This window comes from Leptodactylus fuscus, chromosome 5, assembly GCF_031893055.1.
Source record: "Leptodactylus fuscus isolate aLepFus1 chromosome 5, aLepFus1.hap2, whole genome shotgun sequence".
Lineage (NCBI taxonomy): Eukaryota > Metazoa > Chordata > Amphibia > Anura > Leptodactylidae > Leptodactylus > Leptodactylus fuscus.
The window spans coordinates 89,952,950-89,977,498 of NC_134269.1; the positions used below are offsets into that span (position 1 = coordinate 89,952,950).

Below are 24,549 nucleotides of genomic sequence, written 5' to 3' on the forward strand. Positions count from 1 at the left end.
CAATTTTGCAAATCACAGCATCCCAATCACATCTACGTAAGTGTTGGCGGTTTCTTTATAGGAATAATTGAAGCAGAAAATCTGCAGAGAAAACCTGCGTGGACTTTCTGTGAAGCATGCGGGAAAAATCCTGATGTGTTGCCGCTGTGGTTTTTTTTCCCCCACAGCCCGCTACATAGTGACTTAGCCTCAGGTGGATTTGGCCTCAAAAGTCCCATTGAAATAAATGGGAGGTAGAAAGTACAACTTTTCTTTTGGGAAAGAATTTGTCAAAATCCACTCACAGAATTTGGCAAACAACAGTGTGATTCTGCTTCAAATTCAGTGCCAAAATCTGTGTATGTTTTTATCAAGCAGAAATAATCTGTTTAATATTCCTAAAGCAGAAAATTTCTGTTTGACAAATTCAGCACCTGATTCTTACATGAAACCCCTTGAAAGGCCATGGTACTGGATTTCAGTCAGATCTCCATTGCCAAGAACTGGCACATTCCAGTTTTTAGTCTCAACATGTAGATGAGATCTGTAAAGATGATGCTTTTACTACGTATCACAGAGGGAAATACTGCCTGTATGTCCCAACCTTAGGTTTTCTTTCCCACACACAACTGTGTTCCAGGTTTTGTAGGGCTTATTTAAAAAAATGCCATAAGGTCAGGGCTATAGTGAAGTCTTGGGACACAAATAAAAATGCCATGGATCAAAAAAATGCACCACAAATAAGGGGGAAAAAAAGTCACAGAAAATGCACTGTTTGTAGGGCGTTTCAAAAAGGTAGCATTTTATTATTTTTTTCCACATCTGCTGATATTTCTGGATTAAGAATTTCATAATCACAAGGAAATTGTTTATATTTTATCAGATCTGAATTGTCCCACCATGATCACTTTGTTGCTACCATTCAAAGACACACAGCTTAACAAGGTATGGAATACAATACTGTAGTTATCCACTGTTCTAAAGATGGTGAATGCCCAAGTTCAGAGCAGCAATTGTTTTTTTTTCCTATGAATAGAGGATAACTTCTTAAGATTGGAACACCTCTTCAAGAGACACAGAAGGAAACATCAGAAAACATTACCTCAAGAAGGGAGGGGGGGAGCAAGTAGCCTTAGTCAGACCCCCGATGGATCAGGGATAACTTGTTAAAATGGGAATACCCCTTTAAGATTTCAGAAGTACAGATAATGATTGGGGAGCAAAATACTTGGTTTATAAAGATTTTAGGTTCTGTTCGTTTATGGCCTGCATTTGGACATATGGTTGGAAAAGCTCCAGTCGTATGCCTCAGACTGACACCATACAGTGGCCTTCTTTCTGATAAAAATCAGTGCAGTGATCAAATATTAATTTAATGCATATAACAAGCTTAGCCCTTTCACTCCCAAACACGTAGCTCTACGTCCTCCCAAGGTGGCACCACAGTAGCCGAGGACGTAGTTACTACGTCCTCCCTACTAATGCCGATATCTCTGGACTGCAGCAACATATCTTGATGCTTTAAAATGCATTTTAAAGATGAGAATCTCATCTATAAAATACCAAGAACTTGATGATACAACCTACAGTTTTGGAGCAATTCACTGTTAAAAAACGCTATTTGGCATTGAGATCCAACTGCAGATCTCAATTCCTGACAGCGTTTCAACAGTGAATCGCTCCAAAACTGTAAGTTCAATCATCAAGTTCTTGGTATCATTTTAAATATGAGATTCTCCTCTTTAAAAAACATTTTAAAGCATCAAGATATGTTTATGCAGTCCAAAGATATAGGGCTCTAAAGCGTCCCCCCACCTAAGTAAGCAATTTGCGAACTGTAACAGGAAAAAGAGGGGACACGAGCAGTCCAGCAACAGAGACAGAGAAACAATCAGACTCTGTACATAACTTGTAGGTGACACCAGGAGGGGGGTGGCAGGGACTCTGTCCCTATTAACCCTTCTCCTGCAGGGATAATGTAATTCCCCCCTGAGCTTTACTAGTGGGGTATTCTTATGTTATACCCCCTGAACATAACCAGGATGTTTATTGGCGCTATGACCCAGATGTTTACCATTGTCCAGGTCACAGCATCAAAAAAAAAAAAAAAAGTCGCACCAAACACACACAACATATACACAAAGTCATGAATAAAGTTTACATTTCACCCAATCCCTGTCCTGTCTATACCTGAGCTTTCTACAGTAAAATACGTCTCTAGTGATGTCCGTTACACACTAAAATAACAGTAATAACGATCACTAGAGATAAACGTATAGATTGCTAACATTTTTTATAGGGGGATGGAAAATAATATTTTTATGTAAAGTACTATTTAATTTGCATGCACAAAATGGGATGGCGCATTTCTGCGATTTTGGCGATTCTTTAACACCCACCCCTGTAAATATATACATGTGTGGTATGTATGAACTCCTCATATAGTGCAGTTTTATGGACAGTACATTTTGTTTGCAGAAAGGGATTGCTTGAGCCGCACTTTATTGGAAAAATTGAATTTTTGTGCAATTTTTGCTAGCAATCTCTTGTTTGCCGCAAAGTTGCATGAAGGTGGTTGTATATATGAACTATTAAATTGTGTTTTTATATACGGTATGCTGTGCAATCTGAAAAAGTTAGATTTTGGTATCACAGTCACAGTTTGGTAGGTGCAGTATAGCTTTTTAACATATTAGTGAATAACAGCAAAATCCTGCTTGTCTTCTGTATTAGTGGTTTTGGGAGTCTGAGCTATTATTTTAAATGTATTTTGTATATAAATGTGAGATTGAACATGAGTTTTAGGTGCAAATATGTGTTTTAGCGCATTTTTTCAAATAAATTATTTTTGTATTGGTCGCAAAGTTGCATGAAGGTGGATGTGGCTATTGATGACCCATTAAGACAATTGTAATCTTCAGGTTGTCTACTTTCAAAAAATATATGCGGTTTAGGGGTTCACTTACTTTTCATGGTGTGTAATCACTACATTTTATAGGATGATACTTTTTTAACATTTCCAGCTTCAAAGCAGATTTTTGTTCCTTCCAGTTCTAGCGATTTTCTGAAGAAACATGCATGTGGGTGTAGTCCATAGTTATATGAATGAACTCTGCACATGTTGAACTCTTATATTTAGGAGGTTTGGTGCATTTCATTTTTTGTTTGGTTTCTGCTTTTAACAACTAATATACATTTATTTGCATTTTTTCATAAAACATTCATTTTAAATCAAAATTGCATGAAGGTGCCTGTTCGTATAAAGTACCAAGTGGCATTCTGACAATGCTGCAGGTGTCTACTTTAAGAAAATATATAGGTATGGGGGGGTTGGATGCTTTTTTAATGTTGCATTTTAGGTACGATTTGTCCATCCCAAAATTGTGAAAATTGCTCTAGCTACTGGAGGTGCAAAATTTCCAAAGACCCTTGGCAGTGAAAGGGTTAAAGGACGAGGCCCCACATGGTGTAAAAGCGGAGACAAAACTAGGGCGGTTAGAAGGCACTGTTGATCGTATTTTTCGCTAGAATCCCACCCAAACATTGCAGAAAAATATGCACAGCGGAAACTCTGCAGTTGCGGTCAATTATATCTACAGCAGAAAAGCACTGTGGAAAAAACCAGTGATGTGTTGCCATTGAGGTTTTTCCCGCAGCTCTTTACTTGCTGCGGCCCGCTATGTGGGGCCTTAATGAACTCATTTGAATGGGACTGCAAATAGGCCATGTAACTCATGACACACAAATGATCAGAGGTCAAGCTGAATGTTGGGCAGCAGCCAATCTGATATTGACGATAGGACATCAGTATCCTATAGACCAAGAAAACCCCTTCAAAACATAAATGGTTAAACCTAGCCTAATGTTTATATTATGTAACAAAAGCATACATAATAGTTATAGCCTTAAAAGTACTGACTGCTAAAAATATCATAGCCCACATGTTTTTTAATAGATAAATAATTTTACACACATTTTTGTTTTGTAAAAAAAAAAAAAAATCTTAAAATTTTAGAACAGCATCAGTAACTCCTTATCCTCGGCAAGATTGTTCCCAGTAACAGAGCAGTCTGTAGACTACCTGTGACATGTAAGCGTCCTGTGGTGTAAGCAGTCATGGGATTCAAATCTCCCCGAATGAGAGAAAGAAGATCAGTCTCTGTAATCTCTAGGGTAACGTCAGGTGGAAAAGTGAGAACTCCCATGCCGCAAAGTCCGGATCCTGCAACAAGAAGTCAGTTAGAGAAAAATATATGGAAAAGGATTTGGAGATGGGATGGAACACATGGGATGCAAAATGATAACCAACTGGAGGCAATGTATGCCTTAATGCATCTACCTGTTGTTAAATCAAGGAAACATGCAGCTCTCTTCCCATCTTTTTGGATTACATATAGCTGATATGAAGATCTAATTTCAGAGACCAATGATTCTGACAAGGTTTCTTCCAAACGAGACAACACCTCTTGTAATGACAGATCTGTAACTGCAGCAAAGCACAGATTTGTATTAATCCTCCGTAACATTAGGACCACAGCTTCAAAGTAAATTGTAATGGTAAAAAAAAACTTAGATCTGCCATCATCACACTGAGGATGTATGATTTACTTGCAAAGAGGAAACATATCAAGATCATTCCCCACTGCCTGCAGCTGATCTCCCATGAGAACAAAGGATACTGAAATCTGATATGTGCGATACATCTCCTGTGAATTAGACAGTCAGGAGGCTTACACATGATTATATTGTGAATATTCCACATTAAGAAATGTATTTATTGGACTGCTGTGCTACTACTGACAGTGCTGATCAAGCCATGTCTTTTTCAAGTACTCTTAGGGTGCATGCACACTACGTAACGCCGGGCGTGTATGAGAGCCGTACACGCCGGCGTTACAGCAGGGCTGCCGAACACTTCCCATTCACTTCAATGGGAGCGCTCGTAAACGCCGCTGTTACGAGCGCTCCCATTGAAGTGAATGGGAAGTGTTCGGCAGTCTGCCGTAATGCCGGCGTGTACGGCTCTCATACACGCCCGGCGTTACGTAGTGTGAATTCACCCTTAAAAGAATTTTATCCACCCACATCTCACTACCTTTTACCTCACTGATCCTCAGTCTCTACTTCCTGATCATATGTGACTCAGAAACGCGACCGATAAGTTAATCGATGGCCATTGACCGGTTAAAGGGTCATATGTTTTGAGACCGGCAGGTAATAACCTGGGATGCTTTGGAATGAGAGCAGCAAGATTACTGGCAATGAACAGTATTCCTTCTTTTCACCCTTTATATAAAAATAAATTTATATATACATATATATATATATATACACATATACACACACACACACACGTATTACATTACCTGTTGGGCAACACCTTTACCAATGAAAATGTTAAAATAAAGTTTCATTTTAAAACTACTTTCTACTGGGAACTCCCTAATGCACTAATGCTTACTTATGCAAACGTGCTGATTTACATCATTCCTTTACTGCAACAGAGGCCGAGTAGACAAAGGAAAAAAAGTATATAAATAGAGTTCAGAATGATGAAGAGCATATAATAATAACACAGTTAAAATGGCCTGAGAATTAGGAAATCTGAGAGAAACATGCAATACAATTACAAGTAATATACACTCATGCTTAGTATGGTGGTCTGCCATCTTGAGACTGGGCTCTGTATTTCTAGATCTGTTCTTCTGTTTCACCATACAAACAGAAGAATGGATCGAACTGCAATGCACCAAACAGCTCACTAGTATATCAGGAAAAAAACTAATATATCAGAAATAGAGGTACCAATCAGTTAGCAGGAAAAGTTTTATTCATGTGTACCGCAGCTACATGACTGTGCTTATACTGCAGCTCAATAGAGACTGTACTGGTGATAGACCCCCTTGAAGAATATGATATATACACACTATACACATATTGCATGAGTATATTACAAAGAAATAGCCACAAATTGTCAAACCTGTAGATGGTTTTGTATCTGTTGCTGAAGCTTGCTGGGCCATTGAAACAAACTGCATGATCATTTGCTCTAATCCACCATTTGGATTTGGAACTTGTGGTGTGATGGGAACATTGACATGTTGTTCATGAGGTCGTAGTACAGCTTCCAGAAGGAGGTCCACACGCTCCACACAGACCCCCCACTGCTTCACCTGCTCATTAATATCCTCCTGTAAAACAGTTATCATACGGCCAACAGTGTATTAATTTAACCCCAAATTATTATGTGAGCAATATTTCATCACACACCTTTTTCTATTTCATTTTTCCCCCCAAAGCAGTACAGCTTGTAAATATTTTTCGGACTATAAGACGCACCTAGGTTTTAGAGGAGGAAAATAGGAAAAAAAATTTGAAGCAAAAATGGTTAAATATTTAATATATGGGAGTTGTAGTTTTGCAACAGCTGCAAGGCCACATTGACAGGTGACCCTGCAGCTGTACGGGGATGCATAGAGTGTTGTTTTTTGCGGGGCCAGAAGTACTTTTTAGTTATACCATTTTGGGGAATATCTATTGCTTAGATCACCTTGTATTGAAAAAAAACCCGGTGGTTTATGATATATGATTTTCTACTTTTATATATATATTCTAGGGACAGGAGGTGATTTAGGACTTTTATTTATTTCATATTTTTATTATATATTTTTAAAGCTTTTTTTTTTTTTTTTTTTTTACTATTTTATTCCCCCCCGGGGGCTTGAACCTGCGGTCACTTGATTGCAAGTACCATAGACGGCAATACAACTGTATTGCCGTCTATGGGACATTCTGTATATTAGTATTACGGCTGGACATAGACTCAGCCGCAATACTAATATAGCAGTGACAGGCCTGGCTGGGAGCCTCATTAGGCTCCCGGCTGTCACCCGAACAGGTCGGCTCTTGCGATATCGTCGCGCAGGAGCCGGCCTGCAACTTTACAGGTATGGGGCTGGTGGGGACCGGCCCCAGGGGAGAAGGGGCCACCGATACTGACCCGGCATCCGCTGTACTAGAGAGGCGGATGCCGGCGAGGGATAGACGCTATCACAGGTGCCGGGGCCTGAGACATCGCTGCGCTCCTCTGCCCTGCATGAAGCCAGTGGCGGGGGGAAGGAGGAGCGGAATAGCATTGCCCCTGCCGCTGCTGGCTTCATGCAGGGCAGAGGAGCGCAGCGATGTCTCAGGCCCCGGCACCTGCATCTATCCCTTGCCGGCATCCGCCTCTCTATTACAGCGGATGCCAGGCGCCACATTCGGACTATAAGACGCACCCTTCTTTTCCCCCCAAATTTGGGGGAAAAAAAGTGCGTCTTATAGTCCGAAAAATACGGTACATGGAATTTGGGTATTTGTAGCCCACAAACAGATTATGCACTGTCCATGATATCTTCGAGCTTAGGAGTACTGGGCATGCATTAACATATGGTGCACAGACCCTTAACAGACTAACATGGGGGAAATGGATTTGGGGGGAGTGACTTTTTAAAATCTGCACTAAAGTCTTTGCCTTTTTCCCAACGGGGCGGGGGGTGAAAGAGGACAGGTGCAGGTCCTTCAACTCCACAAATTTTATCATAATTTACGCTAGAAATAGAACAATTATAAATGATTGGAAATGTATGCCAGCTTGTGGCTGGCGGACATTTTCCCCGAGGCACACAGGAGTGGAGGGTGTGCTCCGGAGCTAATGAAGACTGGTGTGAGTAACGCCAGTCTTCATAAATGTGCACCAAGGTCTTTGCATACATGAAAATACTTTATTTGCAAGGATTATGTTTCATCAATCTTATAGTTTACCTTAAAGTGTTCTCCTAGTCGCATTCGGTCACCATAAATCTCTCTAAGGTACTTTCGACCCAAGCTCTGTGCCAACAGGTTTTCTGCTGTGTTCTGGATAACAAAATTTAGGTCCTGGACTGACAGCATAGACAGTACAGGATCGCATACTCTAAACTGAACATTAGCTCCTACAGATACCAGCACATCATCCCGAGACTTAACCTAAAAATAGAAAGGATGAAGAGGGATTTCAAAGGATTGGCCATCCTGACTTTTACAACAGTTTTTATTATACACTCAAACGTGAACCAAAAAAACTTTTTTTCTACACCCATACCAGGATTTAAAGGGGCTCTATCAGCAAAATTATGCTAATAGAGCCCCACATATGCGTGAATAGCCTTTAAAAAGGCCATTCAGGCACCGTAATTGTTACATTAAATCCTGGTCCCGTTTTTAAATAAAAGTATTAAAACATATATGCAAAACTTACCTATCGTGCACCATGGGCGGGATAAACGATGCGACGTCAGCTGCGGGCACGCCTGCCTCTTCTGTCTTCTTGGAGTAACGCCCTCTGGTTCCTTGTCTTCCGGCTTCTTCTCTTTAAATTCCGCGCCTGCGTAGTAGCGCTTCCCTCCGAAGCGCTACTGCGCAGGCTCACTTGCCATTTTACTTAAAGGGGTTGTCCCGTCACAAGGATCCTATCTATAATGCTTGTAAATGTGAATGTAAGACTTTTCCTAAATACATTGCTTCAGCAAAACTGCTTTGTTTGGCCACCATCTTACTTTATTCATTTTTTTGTGGCCACAGCCCTGACCTAGCTGCTCCTGAGTCAAGTGATGTGTCTGCCTGCTCTCAGGGGGGAGGGAGGAGGGGCTAAGTACACGGGAGCGAGCCTGGAAGGGGGGGGGGGGTAGTTTACCCTTTGGGGGACAGGTAATGCCCTGCATGAAGCAAGCAGTGGCAGAAGCGATGCTGTTCCGCTCCGGGGGTCACATATGCAAAGCCAAGCGGCGAGATGCCGCCGGCCCTACGTGCAAGCTCATACACCAGTCTAGCCTTCACAATGCTAATACAGACCCGCAGGGTGTCGGGTCTGTATTCGCATTGTGAAGGGTAGACTGGTGTTTGAGCGCGCACGCAGGGCCGGCGGCATCTCGCCGCTTGGCTTTGCATATGTGACCCCGCCCACCAATGACGAGACAAAGCCGGAAGACAGAAGATTTTAGAGGAACGAAGACGGGTAAGTATGCGACGTGGGAGTACCCCTTTAAGGGCAGTTCGCGAGTGAGCCTGCGCAATAGTGCTCCGGAGGGAAGCGCTACTACGCAGGCGCGGGATTTAAAGAGAATAAGCCGGAAGACACAGAACCAGAGGGCGTTACTCCAAGAAGACAGAAGAGGCAGGCGTGCCTGAAGCTGACATCACACCGTGCATCCCCGCCCATGGTGCACGTTCGGTAAGTTTTGCATATATGTTTTAATACTTTTATTTAAAAACGGGACTGGGATTTAATGTAACTTTTACGGTGCCTGAATAGCCTTTTTAAAGGTTATTCATGCATATGTGGGGCTCTATTAGCATAATTTTGCTGATAGAGCCCCTTTAACCATTTGTATACATCAAGTACTGTATAAGCAGTGCTGCTAGAAAACAAGAATAAATCCTATCTGCACTCACATATTTACAACTGATTATATTCATCGGGGTACAGAAAGCTCTGATCTATCTTGCAGTTTAGTGCATTATGAAACTCACAAACTTGGAATATTTCTACTTGATTTTAACACTTGAAACTAGGATGGCATCTGCGCACGCATCTCTGCTGTTCAGGTCCACATGGGGACTTGAACAACGATGAACTGGTTGCTAAAACAGTGGTTCCCTGTGGAACCCATAGACTACAATGCTGGGTGTCCGCCGGTCTTATATTGAAACTGGCAGAGAAAAAAAGTCTTCCATGCAAGATTTTCTCTGACGATTTTCCGCAGTTTCTGTGGTGGAATCTCCAATCAGAAACTTCGGCATAGATGTGAACCTAGCCTTACTAGATCTAATAAAGTCGTTATTAATATATACAGAACAAAATATAAAACAATAATTTCATCTAAGAAACTAACAGCAATTTCTATACTTGCATTCTAGGCTTTCCTGCACTACATAGTTTTATACAACATCCTACACTTTACAGAATACTGGATAATCCAGAACATGTTGTGTTGCAGACATTTCTGCAAGTATAAATCAGTTCCATTCATCTGAATGGGGATGTTTTAGCAGCAAGCACATAGCTTTAGATGAATGGGACAATCACTGACATTTTTGCAACCTAAATCTACTTTGGGCGAGTCCATACTTAAAAACCAAAATAGAGGAGTTGAAGTAATTTTACTCTATTTACATCACCAGTATCAGATGCAAGTTAAATTAGCATTTCTTGACAATCTATATATGCTTTACAGAAAGTGATCTGCTACAGAATATATCCATGAGTGTGCAAGGTATTCCCTGCATTTTGGAACCACACAGGTTTGCTCCAGAGCTCTCACCTTACACGGCTGTATACTGAATGCTCTTGTTCTCATGTCTATTCTTTGAAACTGGTCAATAAGAGGGAGCAGCATGATAAGTCCAGGTCCTTTGGGTGGACGGACCCGACCGAGGCGGAATACCACTACCCTTTCATAATCTGGAACAATCTGTTGAAATAACAATAAACCAATATAATATGCTGAAAATGTCATTGTGGCTACTAGTGTGCCAATAAATCTTAGATAGCTGGCAGCTGAATGCTTATTTAAAGCCTCATTCTCTTTCATTACGCACTAGCCCTGTAGTACATGACATACTAATGTAAAGAGAACAATGCAGTGACTTACTAGGCAGATCTTTTGTCATATAATTGACAGAATTGTTGATGGTGTTGATTTGCACACCAACAGGAAGTCAGTTTTTCTATGCAAGTCTTTGAGAGCCTGGATGTTACTCTCTCATAGACCTAAACAAAAATCAGGGGAAGGATTTGTCAAAAGCAGACACAAATGTACAGGTTTGTTTTTTTTTTAATGGACACCTATTGACCCATTCAGGCATCCGCTGTGTAACTATTTGGAATCGTTTTTTGGATCAGTCCATTTTTTTTTCTTTTTAAATGGTTTAGCAGTAGATGGACAACAGGTTAATCTAGCGTAAGTGATTCATATGCACACGGCACAGTTCAGTCTGGGAAATACAGGTTCTGTCAAAATCATCTAGTTGAACTGATACACATCTAACCTCTGTTGTCAATACTGATCACAGATCTGAGATTTCTCCTTCATCTGTAAGTAAGAAAGTATAGATGGTACATGCATACATAAATATATGCAGTTCTGTTCAGAGTCAGACGCTATTTCTACCTTGGTTTGTGACCTTCTTGCCGACACTGTACACTTGTCCTTAACCCCACTATGAGCAATACTCGCCTCACTGATATCGTAACCTTGTGGTTATGGTAAAGGGCTTGCAGCTGGTGATTTAGCCGTTCTTTACAGGGCACTACTTCCGTCAGGGATTGTTTGGGTTTACAATCTCGGTTTCTCTCTCTATTGGTGCCAGAAACACATATAACCAATTTTCTCCTTATAGTACCTTTTTGCTTTGTGTGCGCCACAGCGTCAGTATGGAGCTATTGTTTCCAGTGTTTTGGAAAATGGTTTCTTGATTAAAAACAAAGACCCTCTTTATACTAATGATCATTGTTTTACCTTTAGGAAACACCAGATGGATATGGGTAAAGTGATGAGAAATAACATAAATGAAAGGCAGGTAATCCAAATGTGACAGCACCACAACACCCACGAGTTAGAGGCATCTGTGGAGAAGAAAGCCATCTATGTTTTACAAGAAAACAAACGTGTATGTGTGCACAGAGTTCTAATATGTTATATGTTTGAATCTAACACATTCATATACAGGACATAAGCATTTCTCCCCCTAATCCATTTTAGCCATACTTAACCTTATAATATAAGGGCTATTTAAATGTAGTAACTTATGTTGTTTTGTTTCATTAAAGGGGGCCTGTCAGCACCAAAGACATTATTAAACATAGCCACAGTACCTCATAGTACCCATCAAAGTGAATACAGGGCTATAGTTTGTTTGTAGAATGGCTGCTTAGTTTGACAACAAAACCCCCGCTTATTACTCCTTTATAAATGAGCTCAGAGTGCATTGTGGGTATGTGCTGGGTCAGCTGAGCAGCGCAGCAAGATCTTTCATTAATTCAATCCCCTTCTAGTAACACTGATGTATTCAGACTTTCTCCGTCTCCTCGTGAGTAAGAGAAGATCTTGCTGCAATGCTCAGTCAAGATTTCACGTTTTTGATCAGCATTGGCCATTTATCTCAGCAGGTGTTAAAGGGGTACTCCCACGTCGCAAACTTACCCGTCTTCGTTCCTCTAAAATCTTCTGTCTTCCGGGTTTGTCTCGTCATTGGTGGGCGGGGTCACATATGCAAAGCCAAGCGGCGAGATGCCGCCGGCCCTGCGTGCTCGCTCATACACCAGTCTACCCTTCACAATGCAAATACAGACCCGACACCCTGCGGGTCTGTATTCGCATTGTGAAGGCTAGACTGGTGTATGAGCGCGCACGCAGGGCCGGCGGCATCTCGCCGCTTGGCTTTGCATATGTGACCCCGGAGCGGAACAGCATCGCTTCGGCCGCTGCTGGCTTCATGCAGGGCAGAAGCATAGCGGATGTGCCTGTGCCGGCGTCTAACAGTCCCCAGCATCCGCCTATTACAGCCGATGCCGGGGAGTTAGATGCCGGCATAGGTGAAGCCAGCAACATCGCTATGCTTCTGCCCTGCATGAAGACAGCAGCGGCAGAAGCGATGCTGTTATTCCGCTCCTCCACCCCGGAATAGCAGCATCGCTTCTGCCGCTGCTGTCTTCATGCAGGGCAGAAGCATAGCGATGTTGCTGGCTTCACCTGTCCCCCAAAGGGTAAACTACCCCCCACACACACGCTCACTCCCGTGTACTTAGCCCCTCCTCCCTCCCCCCTGAGAGCAGGCAGACACATCACTTGACTCAGGTCAGGGCTGTGGCCACAAAAAAAAATGAATAAAGTGAGATAGTGGCCAAACAAAGCAGTTTTGCTGAAGCAATGTATTTAGGGAAAGTCTTACATCCACATTTACAAGCATTATAGATAGGATCCTTATGACGGGACAACCCCTTTAATGTGAGTAAGGCAGCACGTGTAATAGTACTTTTCTTAGTCTTAAGACCAATGTACACAGGAATCTGGGCTGAAAAATCTGGTCTATATATCGACTTGATTTCCTGGCCTGAACCCAGTAAAGAGACTAGGGCTCCTTGGATCATAATGATCTATGATGCTTGGAGTGTTTGCTTGGTGCACACTGGTCAGTAGAGCTGCGAGAAGGCAGGGACTTCTAGCATTATACATCACTTTCATGCAAATAGTCCCAAAATCTATGTACCATATTCAGTCCTGGAAAAGTGAGAAATAAATGGTTGGATTTTTCAGACAGTTTTGCCTGTGTGCATTGGACCTTGCAGGCTATGTCTAAAAGAAAAAAAAAAAATGCAGCCTTACATAAAGGCTTGTAAAATGTTCCTTTTGTTTTGCCTCTACTGCTACTACATATACAGACATTTCTCTATGTTAAGCAAACTTTCTGTACTTCCTTCTTATTACTCTGCATAACAGCTGCAGACACAAAACAATAGGAAGTTCTTAGGGGTTTTTTTAAGGCCTTAGCCTTAAAGTTTTTTTCCAGAGAAACTGGAAAACCTTGGATGCTCCAGTCCTCTGTTCTGAGGTCACGTCACCCTTACTATCCTGTGCAGGCACCGGCCAGGTCAGTAGTGAAACAGCGCACACTGTTGCTATCAATCATTGGTCTCAACACATTGGGTACCGATGACATCACTGTCAATATATCACCAGTACTCAAAATACGTTGGATGTGGTCAGTGACTGGCTTTATCATGAACCTGATACCAAAACGAAGGACTGAGGTAGGAGAGCATCTTCTCTTTTTTAAAAAGGAGTCTATCATTGGCTATAATGATTTTTAACTAAGCATATATTTGCATAGCCTTTATAAAGGCTATTTCAGGCATACCTTTAATTTATTAATCATCCGAACGGTTTTTGAATTAGCCCACTTTTATTGATATGCTAATTAGCCACCATGGAGCACCAGAAATCTGTGCGATGCTCTCTGAACACTGCTTGTGTGATATGTGTAAAGAAGGAGGGAGGTGAGAGCCAGAGAAGGCTGATGATGATGATGATGATGACTACTCATCAGCCTTCCCTGCTCTCTCCTCCCCCTGTTTACACATATCACACAAGCAGTGCTCAGAGAGCATCATACACACTTCCGGGTGCACCGTGGTGGCTAATTAGCATATCAATAAAAGCGGGCTAATTCAAAAACGGCTGAAATGATTAATGAATAAATGGTGTGCCTGAAATAGCCTTTATATTGGCTATGTAAATATATACTTAGCTAAAAATCACTATAACCAATCATTAGAATCCCTTTTTCTCTAACTAACAAGAAAGGCTATTCTTCTCCTACCTTTAGAAGTCTTCCCCACGCCACCGTTCGGTAGATATTCCGTTTTCCGTCTTTATGCAAATGAGTTCTCTTGCAGCACCGGGGGCGTCCCTAATGCTGCAAGAGAACTCTCCAGCCTCCATCTTCTTCAGGAACCGGCCTCTACGTGTCATCTTCCAGCCTGGCTTTTCAATCCTCTATGCATGCGCAATCTGCTCTGCTAGCGGGCAGAGCCAACTGCACCTGCGCAGCCATTTCTCCGTGGCTACTTAAGCGAGCTCTCGTAGTAAGCGGCTACATAAAAAAATGGCGTCCGGCGAGAGAGTTCTCTCGCAGCACTGGGGACACCCCCAGTGCTGTTTGAGCGCTGGGGTCTGAGAATTAATTTGAATAAAGACGGAAAACAGAATATCTACCGAACGGCGGCGTGGAGAAGACATCTAAAGGTAAGAGAAGAATAGCCTTTCTTAAGGCTATTCCTACGTGTTAGGATCCCTTTAAAGGGATTCTATCATTGGGAAAACTCATTTTTAACTAAGCATATATTTGCATAGCCTTTAGAAAGGCTATTCCACCCATACCTTTAATTTTTTAATCCTCTCAGCCGTTTTTTTAATTAGCCCTCTTTTATTGATATGCTAATTAGCCTCCAGTGTGCACCGGAAGTGTATGTGATTCTCTCTGAGCATTGCTTATGTGATATGTGTAAACAGGGGGAGGTGAGAGCAGGGAGGCCGATAAGTCATCATCACCAGCTCAACTATCCACAGTGCTCTGAGAGCTACCTCCAGTACCTTAGGAATTCTTCTGGTGGAAGTCCTAATCACACATGACCTCTTAAAAGAAAGGACCCGAGATGTCACAGGTAACGTATATGAATGACATCCCAGTTCCATTCCTTAGGCCACTCATTGGTCTCAGCAGCAATGTGCGGTGGCGACTTCTGGCAGAAGAAGCCCTAGGGCACTGCGGGACCAGTGGGAGATATCAGAGCACCTGGGACAGGCAAATTTTTTATTTATTTTTCCTGGACAACCCCTTTGAACTTCATACTACCAAGGTTAAAGTCTATAGGGATCATTCATCATAGGATAAGAGCAACGGACATTTACATGACTTATGAAGAGAGAGACCCCTCCATCTGCATTTACTCAGGTGAAAAAGAAAGGATTTCATTTTTCTTTTCCTTTTTACTTTTCTGATGGAAGTAAAAAAATTTGTGGAACTTGTTACAAAAGCAAACAAACATGAGGGAAATCAGTGTCCATGTTTTTTACATTAGCAACATGGGTGTCTGTTTGCACCCCTCACTTTACTACCATTGATGTCTGTTGCTCTCTTTCTATTATGGATGACAGAAATGGACAATTCTAATGGTAATGTGAACATCCCCTAATCCTAGCACAGCAGTACTGAAGCATTAGATTTACAGTCAACACCCCTTATCTGCTGTATTATGGGGGATCTAAATTTGTATTAGAGCAACAGATACTGGAAATAGTTCACATCATTTAACCCACAGAAACAAAACAAGATGAAGGGGTTAAAATGATTACGATAGGGGAGAGGGCTCTCTGAGCAACTATAGATACCCACACACGCTAATACCACAGCAGCTCAGTCCGTGGTGACACTCTGAAGAAATATTACCTGCTTTTTTAGACTGTGATGGTGTCAGTCCCTCTAATGTCGGAGGTAAAGCTGAGTATTTGTACTGCTCCCACATGATGGAAGCTGGCTACATAGATAGGGGGACACACAGTAGTGTACACGGGCAGTGCCCCCTATCATGGCATTACTGCTGGCATCTCCTCACCAGCCTCTCCCCGCATGTACACCGCCGGCCTAATGTTGTGTACAGCTCCGGACATCCGCGCCTCTTCCTGGTTACCATATAAGCAATACCTGAGGGACAGGGCGCTCCTCCAATGAGACCGCCGGTGTACGCATGACACGGACACGTGACTCGCATGGACGTATTTGGACGCTATACAGGTTATCACTGGAGGGAGTAATCCAGGCTTGTATGGAAGTGACTAATACATTCTACATGGCCGTGCGGGTAATGGTAGGGAAAAAATACGGAGGGGACAGAGACTTGCTGTATATACAATGTGATATGTGATGACAGATTTACTAATACCGGTAGTTACAACAGGATGAACTAACATTATTACGGCTCTTCCCACAGCACTTCAGAACAATGTTCATGGAGTTTTCCTTTGTGGACTTTCTGTTACAATGTTTCCTATGGGGAAACCAACAACATTTCCGTAGGTATAATTGACATGCTGTGATTTCCAAAACCGTGGCAGTTTTGGAAATTGCGGCATCTGCACCAAGGTTTTTACTGCAAAATAGGTATGGGATTTGCTAGTACACTTTTTCTAAAAAATAGCAGGGTTTAGAGAGATGGCATATTCGCCCACAGCCCAGCAAAATTATAATATGCAATTGAAGCAAATTATAGCTTAAATCCAGCCCTGCAGTTGAAATACTTTGGGACTTTCTACAGGGACAGATGTGTGTCTAACTTAAGAGGCGAGTCAACCAATCCTGCCACCTGTACTACTTGTATTTGTGACTGAAGAGGCTCTAGTACCACTTGCCTTCCTGCCCATCTTACTTATTCTGGGCTGGCATTTGTCAGGAGAAACAGTACCCTTGCAGTTCTGCACCACTGATATCCAAAGAACGGAAATCCGAATGCTAATGTGAACCTAGCATAACTAGTTTGCAGAATCTTAGCAGGCTGGGTAAAAAGTAATCTTCTTCCCATGAAAATACAAATCATCCTTGCTGTACATAGACCAGGTAAACCAGCAACTGCTTCCCTTGGCAAAACCAGTCCAGAAGTGTCTGTAACCTGAAAGGTGTTGTCTTTGATGAGACAATCCCTTTAAGGATAACTTGTATATTCTTCATTGGTCTGCAAAACATACAGTACATAGTGACTGGGTTTGTGTTCTAGTATTGAGGAAGGTTTTCTTTTACCCTTTACAGCACTTGCTTTCTCCATATTACTCTTTGAAGAGGGGATATAGTAAAGACTATTAAATTGCTGCTGCTGTTGCATTCCTTGATTTATTAACACTACTAGGTTGTAAAACTACTAGTGTGCAGAATGAGGCAATACAGCAACTAAACTATCCAGGAAGAGAATGCTGCTCAGCCTCTCCATACTCCATATAGTATATGTAAAGCTGAATTAAGAGATGGATAGAATGTAATCAAGCATTGAGATTGCACATAAAGGGCAAGAGAACAGCATAAGTGGTGAAGGAAACAGATCTCCTTAAAGGGATTCTACCACTAAAACACATTTTTTTCTAGTTAACACGTCGGAATAGCCTTTAAAAAGGCTATTCGTCTCCTACCTGTGGAAGTGCTCTCCGCCGCGCCGTTCGTTCAAAATACCGGTTTATACCGGTATGCTTATTAGTTCTCTCGCAGCGACGGGGGCGTCCCCATTGCAGGAGCAGCGATAGGGGCGTCCCCATTGCAGCTCGAAAACCGACCGCAGCGCCGCCTCTCTGGTCTTCGGTGTCCTCCCCTTGCTTCTTCAACATCTGTCGGACGCCTTCGCAGTACGCTCTGTTCGGCGAAGATTGCCGAACGTACTGCGCATGCGCGAAATTGCGGTGCCCGCAACTATGGCTGGGACCACTATTTTGCGCATGCGCAGTACGTTCGGCAATCTTCGCCGAACAGAGCGTACTGCGCAGGCGTCCGACAGACGCTGAAGGGGAGGACACCGAAGACCAGAGAGGTGGCGCTGCGGTCAGTTTTCGAGCTGCAATGGGGACGCCCCCATCGCTGCTCCTGTGATGGGGACGCCCCCATCGCTGCGAGAGAACTAATTAGCATACCGGTACAAACCGGTATTTTGAACGAACGGCGCGGCGGAGAGCACTTCCACAGGTAGGAGACGAATAGCCTTTTTAAAGGCTATTCCGACGTGTTAACTAGAAAAAAATGTGTTTTAGTGGTAGAATCCCTTTAAGATATATTCCAGAGTTTCTTATTTTCCAGTCTACTATTAATTTCTGGAGGTATGCTTTAAATAAATACAGGATATGGAACTACATAACTATGATTATGCCAGCCAAAATGAATGAGAACTTGGTGGTGTTATTCTCTGCACAAACTTTTCTTAAGTTTAGTAAATGAGAGGATTGCAGATCCAGGTTTGTGGTTTGAACTAAAGGAATATGCAATGACATGAACAAATCAGTTTAATAGAGCAAGTATGTAACTCATTTTATATCTCTATGTGGGTCTCTGGCACTGGACATAGGCATGCGTAGCCTCTCCTGAGCATCCATCTCAAATACAATATAGTGGAAAGCTCAGACCGAACTACCATTCCAACCTCTTTTTCTGTTGGGAATTTCAGGGACAATTTCCACATTTTTGACTTACCACTGCAACCTGAATTAAGAAATAGCGTATGTCAAAATGGTCCTGAAGTCCCCGGGAGCGAATGCGTTCTTCCATCTGAAACAAATGGCAGCCAACTTCACGTAACATCTAATGACTTTTAATGTGGTCATGTAGCCACACGCAGCACAAGGAGACAAACCCATTTGATTTTTGTTGATGGACACACAACTTTGTGAGAAGGGCTGTGGAGTTGGGAACAATTGTGTGTGGAGTTGAAAAAGAAGTTACCAACAGAAAATGATCATTTTTAATTATACAGTTTTTAATATTGTATAAATTAGATGCAGAATTAGTTGCATATTAACTTTCATAGGAATTCAGTCACTAGCTTTTTTTTTAATATTTATTTTTTAATTTTAAACTTTAAATACTGATGACTCATTTTTTGCGAAACCTCTTTCAAAAGATTTTTCTTCATTTTTTTTATTATTTTTTCCCTTTAGCAATTCCCAAACAAATAACTAATTACGGTATCAACTAAATAATATGGAGCAGTAAAACACAACTTGTAATTCTGAACCAAAATTTCTATTATACTCTGAGGTCTCAGAATATATTTAGCAGAGTTCCAGGGGAGGTGATCAAACATAAATGACAATGTTATTCACCTCTGCTGGGCTCCGGCCTGACTCCCTTTTCTCTTCCGGTCTTCTGACTGATGTCAGGGACTGCTGAGACGACGCCTGTTGCCCACTGCGACAGTCCTGGATGTCAGGTAGAAGTGCCAGAGAGAACAGAGAGTTGTGTTGAAGTTAGGAATAGGTGAATAATACACCTCCCCTGGGCCTCTGACAATTATGCTATGGGGTCTTGAGTATAAGGGTGCATTCACACCAAGTATACGCTGAGCTGATTCTGAACGTAAAACACGTTCAGAATCAGCGCGTACAAAGCAGATCCCATTCATTTCAATGGGAGCCGGCATACGAGCGCTCCCTATTGAAATGAATGGGCTGCTTTTTTTCCCTATTGGTTTCAATGTGATACGCGCGTATCACATTGAAACCAATAGGGGAAAAAAGCAGCCCATTCATTTCAATGGGGAGCGCTCGTATGCCGGCTCCCATTGAAATGAATGGGATCTGCTTTGTACGCGCTGATTCTGAACGTGTTTTACATTCAGAATCAGCTCAGCGTATACTTGGTGTGAATGAACCCTAACAGCAATTTCGGTTTGGACTAAACAAAACTGCCTGGAACACCTTGTGAGACGAAACTTAGGGACGTGACCTAAATATCTGCCATTCTTCGTGATCATGATTTTGATTTGTGCCATAATAGCCCTAGTATAGGTATCATTTGATAGTTCTGAATGTGGTCATTGTAGGTTTCTTGTTATCCCAATCACAGTGACCACGAAAAAAAAAAATCCACATCCCCCTCCAACTCTAGATTACAAACCTCAGATATCTCAGCCAGAAACATTTAACAGACAAACATTTATTAAAGTTCTTAAAAGAAACACAAAACAGCATAAAAAAATCCCCCTTTAGCTACAGTGCAATGCAATACTCTAAATTAAATATACCTTTAACATACAAAAGAAAAAGAAAAAGGAAAGTGATCTGTACAATGAAGGGATAGCTGAATTTTCCTGAGGGGAAGGGGTTGATCCATCCATGTGGAAAGTATATGAAACGTAAGGAGGAATAACTTAAGTCCTTGTTTACCTCCAAAAACAAAGTGAAACATCTACACGAGGCATTTCCTTGTGGCAATTGTTTTCAGTGTCTGGAAGTTTGAAATGAAGACTATTCAGAATGAAATAAAAAGGCACTGGAGCAGTAGAGACACCTCCTTGTAGACCGCTAGGTATCCCCACCCCATCAGTGCACAAGAAATAATCACTTCTGGCAATCAAAGGGTCACAAATGATCAGAACTGGAGTAGAAACCATATAACGCTGGATTAGCAATAATTCACAATCTTGAAACTGAAAAAAAAATAGGATTCATCACTGGTTCAAAGAAGAGACAACAGAAATGTGATGCAGAAATCATACTGGCTGACTTTGGGATGAAACCAGTCATTGTGGCATGTCTGACTTATGCATGGTTGGCTTACTGCAATAATGTGTATGGCCATTTTGAAGTTTGCTTTCTCATTGCATTGCTATAAAGGTCTAGACTTCATGATTTCATCAAAGAAAATTCTACAAAATAACATCTGGACTGACAACTAAAACCTCATCCATATATATAAAAACCTAGAACCAGCCATGATAAAGATTAAATAGTTGTACAAAAAAAATAAAATAAAATGGATTCACAGTTTTTCGCAGCCAAACTCAGTGTATGCTTTAACACAAGGGAACATAGGTTACCCGCCACAGTAATTGAAAATCAAAACACAAAGTATTGTTGTGTAGGAAAAGTAAATTCTAAAATACCATGCCAAAATTAAAAAAAAAAAAAAAAAAAAAAATTAACAAAAAACAAACCTGAAGGTTCTGATGGTTCCTATTAAAAGTATAACATTGCAAGAAGATCTACAGTAAGAATTCAAGCATAGAGAGGTATTCCCATAGTATTTAGTCCATTTATCAGTTCCTATCTGATTTTTTCCCCTGAAGCAGCAAAACTAAATACTTATCCTCAGTTTAATCCGTTGTGGTCTGCTGTTTACATAAAGCTAAGCAGGGAGACAAGGCTTCATCATTCTAAAACCTGAGCCCAAGCCTCGCTCTGAGGTGAACGTGCAGCAGAGCAAGAGAATGTACATGTCTTATCAATAAAAAATAAAACAAAAAAGGTATATTTAGTTTAAAGCCAGTAGTGCAACACAGACTCCGTGAGGCATTTACCCATGCAGGAAGCGGCCCATCTACTGTGGAATGCTTTAAATTGTCTATACTTTATTTCTAAAGGAGACTTATTTAGAAAAAAAAAAAAAAAAAAGGGGGGGGGGGGTAACCAAAAAAGGATGGGGCATAAGGGACCATTTTTCTAAATAAAATGTAGTCAAGTTTCTATTCCCTCAGGCAGAAGTACTGGGAGGAGGGCAATCTAGGGAGCTGTGAGATGCAACCCCCAGACCATGGCTATTGAGGGGGGTAAACAGGTTGTTTGTGATGAGGACTTTCTTGTATTCAAGCAATGAGGGAGTGCAGTAACCTATGTAGTTAATACAAATGGATTGGAAGAGTGGTCCCCGGCAATCCCTATTCCGAGCTGTAGGCATGGCCCTTCATCTTAGGGCTCTTAGCTCTGAGGGATCGGCATTATTGCACCTTGACTCAGGAACCACTTCTGGGTCGGCCTTCCCTTATAGCCGATGACATTCGATTTCTGGTGACCAATTATCCCCTGAAGAGTTATACCATACAGAACCTACATCCTCACCCCCAATGCCCTAGAGTCATTGACACAGCGACACTGCAGACGCTAATCTGATAGTTTCCTCCTGTTGGATTATGGAGTTCACTTGTGGTGTCTCTGAGAGTGGTTCTTCCTTTTTCTTTTAAAAAAACAGCAGCACCTGCAAAGAAAAAGAAAGAAGAGAGGCAGGTCAGTGAAATGAGGATAACTTTTTCTTTATTAAAGATGTTTGCGCTTTCACTGCTGCGTAATGGCTGTACTGGGGGGGGAGGGGACTCTAAAATAAAATGCTGTGTACAAAAACATCAAAATGCACAGAAAGGTTTTCTGCAGAAGGGCTAGAGAAGGTTTGTACAAGAAACATTGGCACTGAACAAGTTAATATCATTAACATCACTGCAGAGGTGCTTGTCCCTTGAGCTAACTAAAAACCTAAACCAAAAGGTAAGTGGAGGTTGGATGCACCATGTGGTTGGTTACAGACACTTGAGGAATGACAAGGAGTAAGAAACACACTGGTGTGTCGCATGCAGACAATATACAAGGTGATCAGGAGTGGACAACAACTTAGCCAGACAAAGTGGGGTTTTGGGTGAAAGGAAAGGACCCAAGTGGCTAGGTGAATTATAATAAGAGGAGCAATTTGGCATCTACTGCTAGAAATGTTTAATATAATCCTGGATGTGCCTTAGGCTTTGTGTAAAGTGGAGAAAGTCTGTTTATAGCACACACAAGAGAAGGGTCATCATACAGGCGGCACTGGCAGTGTGCAAGCTTGTCTTAGTAAGCAGATATAACATAGCTTTATGGCCACTATGTTTTTAATTGAAAGGTTCAGAATGAGTTAAAATAAATAAATAAATGCAATGCTCACCTCACCCTGCGGCTCCTGTTGTCTCTCTGTTCAGGCTACCTGCTAGACTCTCTACTCCCTGGTATTCCAGGAAATGCTGCTCAGCCACTTGTTTGCCGAGGTGGGTCAGCACTGTGGCTAGTGAGTGGCTGAGCAGTCATTTCCTGTGTGTGTACTGTGGCAAGGTAGCTAAGATGCAACCACGACTATTGATGTTACACTGAACGCAGTCAATATTGATGGTATTGTGCAAATAACATTGTGGATGAGATTTGTATGGTTTGCAAAATCTTTACAAATAAAGTCTACCTTTAGTCCAGATTGGAATCAACTGACAAATTGATAATTGATTAATATTGGTTAAGGTATATTAGAAGGTGGGCAGAGACCGTTTATTGAACTTTGGGGAGTTAAGGTTTTTTTAAATTTTTTTTAAATGCATGATGAGCATTTAGTAAAGAAAGAATTACCTGCCAGAAAACCTCTGAGCACCCCTCTTCGACCAAATTCAATATACAAATTCCAAATTCAATTAAAGGGGCTCTATCAGCAAAATCATGCTGATAGAGCCCCACATATGCGTGAATAGGCTTTAGAAAGGCTATTCAGGCACCGTAAAAGTTAAACTCCCCCCCCCCCCCCCCCGTTTTAAAATAATAACCTAAAAAAGAATGTGCTCAACTTACGGATCGTGCACCCTCGGCGGGTATTCAGGGTGTGTCTTCATCTTCGTCCACGCCTCTTCTTCTTCTGACGTCCTCCGGTCCCGTCCTCCCCCGGCGCTCGCGAGCGGACACTGATAAAAAAAAAAAATAGCTTCGGCGCATGCACAGTAGCATGCGGCTTCTACTACGGCTACTGCGCATGCGCCCAGGCTAATTTTTTTTTATCAACGTAAGTTCACGAGCGCCGGAGGACGGGACCGGAGGACATCGCAGGAAGAAGAGGCGGGGATGAAGATGAAGACACACCCTGAATGCCCGCCCAGCGTGCACGTTCGGTAAGTAGATCACATTCTTTTTTAGGGTATTATTTTAAAACGGTGTGTGTGTGTGGGGGGGGGCTTAGTTTAATATAACTTTTACGGTGCCTGAATAGCCTTTTTAAAGGCTATGCACGCATATGTGGGGCTCTATCAGCATGATTTTGCTGATAGAGCCCCTTTAAATAGCAATTCAATTCAATATGAACAGCTTAATTTCAGCAAAAAAACAAACAAAACAAACCCCCTGTGTTTTACATTTCCTGTAAAGTGGATGGGATTCTGGCTAATTCCCTCCACAAATTGCAGCAAAACATCCACAGCAGAAAAGATGCTTTGAAAAAAAAAAAATAAAAAAAAAAAATCACTGAATGTCAATTATATCTGATGTTTTCTGTATAAGTATAATAGGTGAATTCCACAGAGGACTTTTTGTGAAAAACAGTGCAGAAAAAAAATTGTGATGCGTTTCAGCCGTGGTGTTTTCTGCCATGGCATTGGCCTAAAATGGAAAAGTGCTCCATTAAAACAAGATTTAATACCACTTCTAAATATCCAGTGTATCTGGGGGAAAAAAGAAGCAGTTTGCAAATAGAATA

The 24,549-nt window shown here is 41.8% G+C and overlaps 2 protein-coding genes across 6 annotated transcripts in view; both read right to left on the reverse strand.

Moving 5' to 3' along the window:
* Positions 1-3,909: 3,909 nt before the first annotated feature.
* Positions 3,910-16,235, reverse strand: STOML1 (stomatin like 1). 2 transcript variants are annotated; one of them, XM_075273723.1, is made up of 7 exons: positions 16,006-16,235; positions 11,517-11,623; positions 10,320-10,469; positions 7,783-7,986; positions 5,960-6,170; positions 4,319-4,459; positions 3,910-4,201 (listed from the first exon to the last, which is right to left on the reverse strand). In XM_075273723.1, the coding sequence occupies exons 1-7, from the start codon at positions 16,079-16,081 to the stop codon at positions 4,002-4,004; spliced, it is 1,089 nt and encodes a 362-aa protein (XP_075129824.1). In that variant the 5' UTR covers positions 16,082-16,235; the 3' UTR covers positions 3,910-4,001. The 2 variants fall into 2 exon arrangements, with proteins under 2 accessions (XP_075129824.1, XP_075129823.1); XM_075273722.1 differs by having other exon boundaries at positions 4,319-4,465.
* Positions 16,236-21,709: 5,474 nt separating this feature from the next.
* The window catches only part of CSNK1G1 (casein kinase 1 gamma 1), a 71,260-nt gene continuing 68,420 nt past the window's right edge, over positions 21,710-24,549 (reverse strand). For all 4 annotated transcript variants that reach the window (XM_075273711.1, XM_075273710.1, XM_075273709.1 and 1 more), the window contains one exon: positions 21,710-22,275. In XM_075273711.1, the coding sequence (XP_075129812.1) occupies positions 22,218-22,275 (58 nt within the window). In that variant the 3' untranslated portion in view covers positions 21,710-22,217. The remainder of the gene's footprint in view (positions 22,276-24,549) is intronic.